At 48.6% G+C, this 10,560-nt stretch overlaps 1 protein-coding gene across 3 annotated transcripts; it reads left to right on the top strand.

Moving 5' to 3' along the window:
* The first annotated feature begins 266 nt into the window (after window positions 1-266).
* Window positions 267-10,331, top strand: PHB1 (prohibitin 1). Of its 3 annotated transcripts, none has more exons than XM_008013060.3 (7): window positions 267-375; window positions 1,917-2,031; window positions 3,359-3,520; window positions 5,725-5,867; window positions 6,039-6,155; window positions 8,345-8,440; window positions 9,959-10,331. In XM_008013060.3, the coding sequence occupies exons 2-7, from the start codon at window positions 1,944-1,946 to the stop codon at window positions 10,169-10,171; spliced, it is 819 nt and encodes a 272-aa protein (XP_008011251.1). In that variant the 5' UTR covers window positions 267-375; window positions 1,917-1,943; the 3' UTR covers window positions 10,172-10,331. The 3 variants fall into 3 exon arrangements, with proteins under 3 accessions (XP_008011251.1, XP_037849734.1, XP_008011252.1); XM_037993806.2 differs by having other exon boundaries at window positions 348-459; XM_008013061.3 differs by having other exon boundaries at window positions 365-465.
* The last annotated feature ends 229 nt before the right edge of the window (window positions 10,332-10,560 follow it).

The following is a 10,560-nucleotide window of genomic DNA, read 5'->3' as shown; positions in this document are numbered from 1 at the left end:
GGACGCCCACCTCCTCTTTCCCGGAGCCCTAAGGCTCACCTTGCCTCAGTCTTAGCCGCTATACAGGATAGGCACGTGCATTTAGCCCCCAGGAAACTACAGCTCCCAAAAGGCTTTGCGGCAACATCGTCGCGGTGATCACCAAAGAAAAAACGCTTTTCTTCGCGGGCCCGCCGCTGCATAGCCTTTTGGAAGTTGTAGTTCATCTGTTAAGAGCCGTGGAACCATGGTGAGGTTCTAAGCCACCCTTCCCAGAACTCACAGCTCTCGTCCCCACCAATAGGAAGCCTGGATCTTGGAAAGCGGGCGAGGCAGAGGAGCGCATGCGCAGTATGCGTGGTTGGGGAATTCATGTGGAGGTCAGAGTGGAAGCAGGTGAGAATGGAGGGGGCGGCAAAGGCCAGTCTCTGGGCGTCTCTGCAATCCTGTGCTCCATGATGCGCACTTTGGGCGAGGAGAGTGCGTGCGTGAGTCCGACTTGTGAGGGAGGGGAGAAGGGGCTGAGCCCGGGACGAGCCCGGGGTTGCTTAGAGTAAGGGAGGTGTCCATGGGGGCAGGGTGAGGAATAATCCAGAAGCCATTAGAAATGGAAAGGGCCAGGTGTCCCAGCCTCGGAGAAGGAAGATTTAAATGCACTGGACGAGATAAAGGTAGTCTCAGGAGTTGAGGTCTGGGAAGTAGGGAGGGAGGATTTGAGGCTGGAGCGGGCAACGACGGTGGGGCGGAGCGTTAGAAAGTTAGATGCTAGAGTGATTTCTAGTTAGGTCAACTGTGCTTATGCCCACCCCGCCTCAGCCCCACCCTCCCAGTTATTCCAGAACTCTTTGTCCCTGTGCAACTAGTTAGAGCCTTTCTCCCAAATGGGTTCTTAAGTTATCTTGGCCCCAGGATGTCATCCAGCTCCTGCTTCCATAAGAAGCAGGTCGTTCCTGATACACAATGTTGAGAAGCAGTATGGTGAGGGGGAAAGCTGTGTCTGCTAGCATTAGACTTCTGGGTTCTAATTCTGGTTCTACCACTTAATAACTGCAATCTCGGCTTCTCATGTAACCTCTCTGTGTGCCTCTGTTTCCTCTGTAGTAATATGCTTCATAGGGTAACTGTGAGAAGTAAATAAATTTCTTTTATTAGGCTACCTGATATAAGTGTTAGCTGTAATGGTTACTTTTTTGGTTGGCATCAACATGTAGCACATTTTTCGAGTTATTTTTTCAAACCGTAATTGCAGCAATCCAACCACACAGCCTCTTTTTGGGGGCCTACTTGTCCAGGAAATGAGAGGGTGGTTTAGTATGGTGCTAAATTCTCTATGGATTTCAAGCCCATGCATTGTTTTCATTATTGAACCAAGTGTCCCAGACACCTTACTTTAAATGGTTGAGGAAAAAAAGAGAAATCAGCCAGGTGTGGTGGCTCATGCCTGTAATCCCAACACTTGGGAGGCTGAGGCAAGGGGGACACTTGAGCTCAGGAGTTCAAGACCACCTAGGGCAATGTAGTGAGACCCCATCTCTGCAAAAAAATGAACAAAATTAGCTGGGCGTGGTGGCTAGCTAATTTAACACTTCTGTGGACCCTGCTACTTGGGAGGCTGAGGTGAGAAGATTGAGCCTGGGAGGTCGAGGCTTCAGTGAGCTGAGATTGTGCCACTGCACTCCAGCCTGGGTGACAGAGCAAGACCCTGTCTCAAGAAAAAAGAAAGAAAAGAAACGGGGGGGTGGGGGGGAAAGCAGAAGAATTGATAGTACACTTTACAAGCTACAAAGCATTATTAGGTATCCTTCAATGGATGATTTAGCACTTTCAGGAATGGGGAAATAAATAGCCTGGTTGAAAAGTGACTGTTGTGTGTCAGAGAGGGCCTTCTCTGAGGATTTGGCATCAAGTTTGATTGTATTTTGTTTTTATCCCCTTAGGTGTGAGAGGGTCCAGCAGAAGAAAACATGGCTGCCAAAGTGTTTGAGTCCATTGGCAAGTTTGGCCTGGCCTTAGCTGTTGCAGGAGGCGTGGTGAACTCTGCCTTATATAATGGTGAGGCATGGAGGGACAGTGGGTCACTGCACTTTCCCGGGAGATTTCTGTTGGTCTGCAGAGCCCATGTGACACTCTTGATGGTAGCTGCTGTTGGTGAATATGTTTGTGGCCAAGAGGGCTCATCTCTTGCCATTTCATACCCTAGGACTGCACTGTTACCAGAGCCCCTGACCTTTCAGTCATAGGTTCTCTCAGAGCCTTTATTCAAAAAGAGCCTCCCAGCCCACTTCCTAGTTGGGTGTGTCCAGTGGCTCCTGTCAAGGTGAAGTGAAGCCGCACCACCCAAATGCTGCTGCGCAGTGTCTGGATTGCCCTGGCTATCTGAAATGGAGATCTCATTTGTTCTCCTCTTCTTGCATGTGGAATAACAGCAAAGGCTGCAGATCTGTTTGGGCGACCTTGTCCAGAACAGGAGCTTTTACTCTGCGGAATTTGGATAGTTTCAGAAGAAATATCTTTGAGATGCACTGCCCAGCTTTTAACAGTGTAGGAGGGGGATTAAGCTGGGTTTTCTTTCACTTTACTGTGGAAGCTTCCTCATTGGTCAAGCAATGGATTTGACCTGACTGTATCTGTAGGACCCCCTTTAACTCTGACATTCTAACACTTTCACATGCTGCAAAGCAGCAGTAGATTGACCCATCTGGTGTGTGGCTGGCTGACAAGAGGAGCTTTACTTTCAGAGTGAAGATTTGGACCAGTGATAAAGTTCAGAGAGGCAGCTGATTAGAAAAGCCTGCTTGGCTTATATGACACATCTTAGCAGTTCTGTGATCCTTTTGGCCACACCTGCCACTAGACAGTAATTGCCATCATAAATTTCTCTCTCTGCCAAGACAGCTCTATAACCCCTTAAAACTTTAGAGGAAATAGAGCTATTAGGAAGAAAGAGTGGGACCTCCTAAATGTAGGATTCCCATAATGAGGGTGCTTCTTCTGGGAGCACTAGGTTAAATTGGAGCCCCTTGGATATGTGGTAACTGGGAAGACCTCAGTAAGTTTTAGAAGTTTTGGTAGGTGATTCCTGGAAATATGTTGGTGGGAGTTCAGGGATAGAATGGTCATTCAGAAAATCAACAGCCAGTTCCCTCAAGGAGAAAGGATGCTAAGGAACAGATCCTATTTCCTGACATGTGGAACAGGAAGTGATTGCTTAGTTTTGTAGCTATTTAGAAGTCTCTAGAGACCAGGAGTTGGGGAAGACAGAGAGAAGAGGGGAGACTTAATAAGTGAACAGAAAGCACCAGGGCTCTTTCAAAGACATGATCCTTTTGTTTAAAGGATGAGAAGATTTTTATGACATGTCATTATCCTTTCTTCCTAGTGGATGCTGGGCACAGAGCTGTCATCTTTGACCGGTTCCGTGGAGTACAGGACATTGTGGTAGGGGAAGGGACTCACTTTCTCATCCCATGGGTACAGAAACCAATTATCTTTGACTGCCGTTCTCGACCACGTAATGTGCCAGTCATCACTGGTAGCAAAGGTGAGTCTTGCCTGTGGTTCAGGCAAAGTAGGGAGTGTGGAAGAGGTGCTCTGCTCTTTTGTGTTGCTGGAGCATGTGTGGGATACCAGGATCCAAAAGAGTTTGGACTGTACATCACAGGAATGACTAGACTACTTGCCCTGGAGAGTTCGATATGGAATCTTAGAAATATCCACTTATGGCCAGGTGCAGTGGCTCATGCCTGTAATCCCAGCACTTTGGGAGGCCGAGGCAGGTGGAGCACCTGAGATCAGGAGTTCGAGACCAGCCTGGCCAATATGGTGAAACGCTGTCTCACCTAAAAATACAAAAATTAGCCGGTGGTGGGGGGTGCCTGTAATCCCAGCTACTCAGGAGGCTGAGGCAGGAGAATCGCTTGAACCTGGGGAATGGAGGTTGCAGTGAACTGAGATCGTGCCACTTTACTGCAGCCTGGGCAACAGAGTGAGATTCTGTCTCAGAAAAAAAAAAAGCCTGCTTCTAAACTTCCCACCTCTTTGGGATTTCTTTCTGTACTGTTTTGCAGTTGTTTTCAGGATACATTATGTACCTATTTCTAAAACTATTGATAGGAGCTTCCAGAGATCAGGGAGTTGTCGGTATTAATACATTGCCCACCTCTCTTGGTGCGCAGTTCAGGGCTCTGTCTCATGGGCGCTTGGTCTATATTGTTGACGTCTGTAAGCAAGCCATGACAGTGCTTTGGCTCCTTGCAGGCCTGAATTGTCCAGGGGAAGGTATAATTCTCTCCCTGGATCCTTTAACTGGCCCAAGTAATGAGAAGCAGAACATAGATGGGTCTATTAACCTCTTATATGTGTTACACATTTGACAGAGTGCTTTTATGACTGTTTTTTCCTTCAGTTTTCCCTGACATTTCCTCAAGGCCCAGAAAGCAAATGAAATTGTCCCCATTCTCACAGACAAGGAAATAAGCTCAGGTTGGCTAAGGCTTAGAGAGGCCACATCATTAGTAAATAGCCTGGATCTTTGGACTACTCGTCTAACACGGTTTCCACCAGACCCAAACTAACCTCTCCAAGGCTGACTCCTGACTTGGCCACAATCACCAGAGCCTGGAAAGGCCTCACCCTACAATTCTTAGCATTGGCCTGTCTATTGTCTTAAAATGTTCAGTGTTGCAAGCGTTACATGGCGCCTGGTAGACATATAATCTGAATTACGTGTATCTGAGGGCATTCAGGGGATACCAACAAGCTGCTATCACTGAATGTTCTAAGAAATGATAAACTCTTTGTGATGCTCTGTTGGGTTCTCTGCCAAGGAAACCAGGCGTACCTATTCCTTGCCCTCTAGGATCTTATAATCAGCAGATTTGCTTATAAATTGTAGCCAATTTGGAGCCAGGCACAGTGGTGCGTGTCAGCTACTCAAGAGGCTGAGGCAGGAGAAATGCTTAAGCCCAGGAACTTGAGTCTAGCCTGGGCCACATAGCAAGACCTTGTCTCTAAAAATAAAAAATAAAAATTACCAGGCATAATGGCTCACACCTATAATTCTAGCATTGTGGGAGGCTGAGGCAGGTGGATCACTTGAGCCCAGGAGTTTGAGACCAGCCTGGGAAACATGGCGAAACTCCAGCTCTACAAAAAGTACAAAGATTACTGGGTGTGGTGGTATGTGCCTGTGTAGTCCCAACTACTTGGAAGGTGTAGGTGGGAGGATCAGTTGAGCCCAGGAGGTCAAGGCGGCTACAGTGAGCCTCGATCTTGCCACTGCACTTCAACCTGGGCAACATGTGACCCTGTCTCAAAATACATACATAAAAATTGTAGCAAATTGGAGTAGGAGAGGTCATATAAAAGACCACCTGTGGCTAGGCACGGTAGCTCACACCTGTAATCCCAGCACTTTGGGAGGCTGAAGCAGGTGGATCACCTGAGGTCAGGAGTTTGAGACCAGCCTGACATGGTGACACCCCATCTCTACTAAAAATACAAAATTAACTGGGCATGGTGGTGTGTGCCTGAAATCGCAGCTACTTGGGAGGCTGAGGCAGGAGAATCGCTTGAACCTGAGGTGGAGGTTTCTGTGAGCCGAGATCGTCCCATTGTACTCCGGCCTGGGCAACAAGAGCAAAACTCCGTCTCAAAAAAAGGAAAAAAAAAAAAAAAAAAAAAAAAGCACTTGTTTTCCTACAGTGGTTTTTATTTTTAACTCCAGTGTTTGTCCCCTACCCTAAGATTTACAGAATGTCAACATCACACTGCGCATCCTCTTCCGGCCCGTCGCTAGCCAGCTTCCTCGCATCTTCACCAGCATCGGAGAGGACTATGATGAGCGTGTGCTGCCATCCATCACAACCGAGATCCTCAAGTCAGTGGTGGTGAGTGAACAGGGTCCCTTAGCCTCAAGCCCAGAGCACCTCCCCAGAAGGGTGCCGGGTGGCAGGAAGCGCTTGGCAGTGGGTTGGTTGGGATGTGGCTGCAGTTTCCTGGTTCCTTTTCTGCTTCCTCATTAACCTGACCTGCCCTTCTGCTCCTCCCTTTGAAACCAGGCTCGCTTTGATGCTGGAGAACTAATCACCCAGAGGGAGCTGGTCTCCAGGCAGGTGAGCGACGATCTTACAGAGCGAGCAGCCACCTTTGGGCTCATCCTGGATGACGTGTCCTTGGTAAGATCCTTCGGGAGACCAAGGGGAAGGGGCTGCAGTTCTCGTTAGGTGCCTGGCTCCATTTCTGGGCAGACGCTATTAGGTCCCTGCTTCTGTTTTGCTAGATGTGAGACTTGAAAACACAGAAACATGTTGAGGCGAGGCAGTCTCTGTGGGTTTTTCAGTTGAGGGTTCTTTTGCCTTCCCCCTGCCACACACATTTTTCTTATGACCTTTGGTTGTATCCAGATAGTCCCTAACCACTAAATGTTTTACGTTCTCCAAACTGTGTTACCCAGAAAGTGATGCCTTGTTAACCCTGTTTAACACAGGCAGAAATTGTCTGGTAGAGACCAGAGAACAGCTCGGGTAGTCTTTATCCCTAGCACAGACCTCCCAGCCTGACCCCTGGGAGTTTCCTAACACTTACGGTCTGAAGCTCAGTGATGTAAGTTCTAGGAACCCTAGTGAAAGGTGATAGAGTGTAAACGAATGGTTCGATTCCCCCAGGCCTGGTATAGGGGGCAAGGGACATCTCTGAGGCGTAAGCTATCCTCTTGAGACACTATAGCTTGTGAGTTTATGTGACATTGGATGTCATAACTCAGACAGAAAGCAATACAGGCAGGATAGCGTTTCAGGTTGAGGAGGGTGAGGGGAAGGGTCGTGTTTCTAGATTCTCTGGGAAAAATCATTTGGAGTGATTTGTTCGGGCAGTGAGGTAAAGTGCTTCCTGTTCAGTTCTCCCGTGCATCGCTAGGGAAAGGCACCGCTTCCCCCAGCATCTGTGCAGCTGTTTAAACAGCCACTGGACAACACCCAGTGCTAACCCCGGGACACTGCTCCACCTTGCTCCGCCTGCTGGAACCCGCGGGGGTTTGGGGCTCCCTCTGCTGGCAAGAGGCCAGGCTGCAGCCGTTCTGCAGGCCCTCCCCTGGTAATTACCACGAACCTGAACACCTTGGCTGTGAGAAAATGCTGCGTAAAAACCTAAGGGAAAAGTTGGCATTTTACTAGACTTTAACCACATACTCCATTCTGGGGAAATGTGGGCTGACCACAGGAAGCCCTGTCTAAGAGGTGTGAGAAGAAAATTAGGTTTCATGGGGAATTCGCTGCCCTCAGCTGGCCCTTTTAGAAATAAATTTTATTCCTTAATTACACATTTCATTTTTCATTTCTCAGGATCAGATTTTCTTACCCAAACTTTGACTGAGAGACTAGAAATGGATCAGGCGAAGTACAACAGCTGCAGTTAGAGTTCGGAGCTTAAACATTCTGGGAGAGAATGAGACCAGGATTTACTCATCAGGAGCAGTTCGGGGCTGCTTTTTTAAAAGCGGAGGCTGGGAGAGCGGAGGAAGTGAAACAACTAGAATCTGATGGCAAAACCAATGCTCTCCTCTTGATTCTTTTTCAATAAAAAGTAGGATGAATAAGTAAATTGCTCTAGGCTGGGCATTAGGAATGCTGAGGTCCCTTCCCATTGTTTGTGCTATGGTTAGGGACAGTCACGTCAGACCTGACATGATTAGGGAAGGTCTATGGATCATCAGACTTCTAAACCCTCAGCCCAACCAATGACTTTACCTGCTTTCTCTTTGTTTTAAACCCTTTAACAGAACCATTCACATTGGGAATAGCATGATTTGCGTTCCACCACCCCTCGTCCTCTTCCTGTTCAGTGGTGGAGCTGCTGTGGGAAGAAGTGGACTGGTTAATCCATAAGCAGAGAGCATCAGGCTCTTGGATCCCTGGGAACCAGCAGCCTCCCTCACTCTCAGAGGCCCCGTTTTGCATCTGGCCTTCCTTGGGCTTTGAACAAGGCATCAAAGGCCCTTGGAAGAGCACTAGTCAGTGGCGGGGGTCTTAGAACCCACAGTTCTCCTCTGGGGAGGTGGTCGATTGAATAGATACCTTCTGGTGCCTGTGGGCCCCATCAAAAGCCCCAGGCGCCATTTGCTACATGAGGTCACTCGCTGCACTGAGAGTGACAGAGTAATGTACAGGAGCAGTTGGGCAGCCATAGATGCTGGGTGTAAACTCAGTTTGGATACAGATACAGAGGTGGAAGAATGTTCTGGCCTCACAGATGCCTCCAGCTGCTAGAGCCATTGCTGGCCTCTTCCTTCCAGCGGCCGTGGAGGCGTCCCAGCAGTGCTGTCTAAGCAATCACACTGCCTCATCTTGTGCTCTCTCACTCCCCTTAGACACATCTGACCTTCGGGAAGGAGTTCACAGAAGCGGTGGAAGCCAAACAGGTGGCTCAGCAGGAAGCAGAGAGGGCCAGATTTGTGGTGGAAAAGGTGAGCATTCAACCAGATGGCAGGAGCCTCTCTCCCCTTTCTCCTGCACTCAGCTTCCCCATTTGCTGGGTGGCCTGGAAATTCATCATCTGTCATCCCTTCTTCCGGGATAATCGGAAGGGGCTTGAAGGAATTGTACTTCTGCAATTGGTTCCAGAGTCTTCGGGGGCTAGTCAAGGATATGTGGAGTTATGTTCCGAAATCACCGAAGGGTAATTTTTCTTCCACTTCTCTGACATCAAAAACACTCTCTTACACATGAAAATGTTTCTCCTGGAGTATTTTCAGCTTCACTGAGAAGTCATTTTTAACCATAGTTACATAGTGAAAGCTGACAGCAAAAAAGATCAAACGTTGCACCAGATGTGCTTTCGTCACTAGATTTTTTTCTAGTGCTAAATCCATCCAGATGTGTCAAAGAATGCGATGGGACACAGTGTATTTGCGTAGCAGCCTGGTCTTTCTGGTATTTGCAAAGACGTGTTTATTGTTGTCCCCCTCTTCCCACCACCAGTATCCCTAATTGGTGGGGAGATGGGGGCAGCAAGAAATAAAATGGGAAAAGAGGAATAGATTTAATTTTGGAGAATGAAAACACTGTGTGGGCGGGGACTTGCGTTGCTTTGTATCTTCCATAACTTCAGAGATTATAATAAGTCTAGTATAGTGCCTGGCGATAGTAGGTATACAGTAAATGTTTGTTAAGCAAATAGACGCAGGGCCCAGCCATTTCAAAATTGTATGTAATTTCAGGGAGGCTTAATACTGTCCTCTTCCTCACACTCCTGAAGGTCACACATTTCAGAGAACTGTCTTCCTCTTAATATTGGTAGGGCAGGCCTAGGAGGTCTCACTGTGGGTGCCTGGATTCTGGTCAGGAATTAGCCTAGCCCACAGGCAGCTCTAGGAACAGTCACAAGTGCATGCTGCTCTTCCTTAGCCATCCTGAGGTTTTTTGTTTGTGACAGCGTCTCCCTCTGTGGCCCAGGCTGGAATGCAATGGCATGATCATAGCTCACTGCAGCCTTGACCTCCTGGCTCAAGTGATCCTCCTGCCTCCGCCTCCCAAAGTGCCAGGATTACAGGCATGAGCCACCACACCTGGCCCTGTCCTGGCTTTGATGAAGTCCTTTAGACTTGGGGCTAGAAGGAAAGATGAGCCTTGAGGGTTGATTCCATTTTTCTTTTGCTTCTGTTTTCCTTGGTCTTGGATCCTCCTGGCTCAGAGTAGAGTTGTTAAGCTAGATTGCAATTAATATTAACGAGGACTTTGAAATAAGACAAATATTCATGCAACCAACAGAAATGTATCTCTCCCGTGACGAGTGAGCATGAAAGGGAAGGGGAGGACTGGTGGGCTGTGTGCTGTGCCTCCCCCCGCCATCAGGAGGAGGTAAACTCCCCAAGTTCCTCCAGGAGCCTGGGAAGGTGGCTTTCTGGTGAAGGGCCTTTGGTTGTAGCCTGACATGCGGTGCCCTGAGGTTTGATCTTAGTCTGTCTCCACCTCCATTCTTTTAGGCTGAGCAGCAAAAAAAGGCAGCCATCATCTCTGCTGAGGGTGACTCCAAGGCGGCTGAGCTGATTGCCAACTCACTGGCCACTGCAGGGGATGGCCTGATCGAGCTGCGCAAGCTGGAAGCCGCGGAGGACATCGCATACCAGCTCTCACGTTCTCGGAACATCACCTACCTGCCAGCGGGGCAGTCTGTGCTCCTCCAGCTGCCCCAGTGAGGGCCCACCCTGCCTGCACCTCCGCGGGCTGACTGGGCCACAGCCCCGATGATTCTTAACACCGCCTTCCTTCTACCCCCACCCCAGAAATCACTGTGAAATTTCATGATTGGCTTAAAGTGAAGGAAATAAAGGTAAAATCACTTCAGATCTCTAATTAGTCTATCAAATGAAACTTTCATTCTTCTCACATCCATCTACTTTTTTATCCACCTCCCTACCAAAAATTGCCAAGTGCCTATGCAAACCAGCTTTAGGTCCCAGTTCGGGTCCTGCTGGAGCTCCGGCCTGGGCACCAGCATTTGGCAGCACACAGGCGGGGCAGTGTGTGATGGACTGGGGAGCACAGGTGTCTGCCTGGGTCCACGTGTGGCCTCTGTCCTGTTGCT

Source organism: Chlorocebus sabaeus, chromosome 16, assembly GCF_047675955.1.
Source record: "Chlorocebus sabaeus isolate Y175 chromosome 16, mChlSab1.0.hap1, whole genome shotgun sequence".
NCBI lineage: Eukaryota > Metazoa > Chordata > Mammalia > Primates > Cercopithecidae > Chlorocebus > Chlorocebus sabaeus.
Note: the sequence above shows the minus strand (reverse complement) of the source record. Positions and strands in the feature narration are given on the sequence as shown.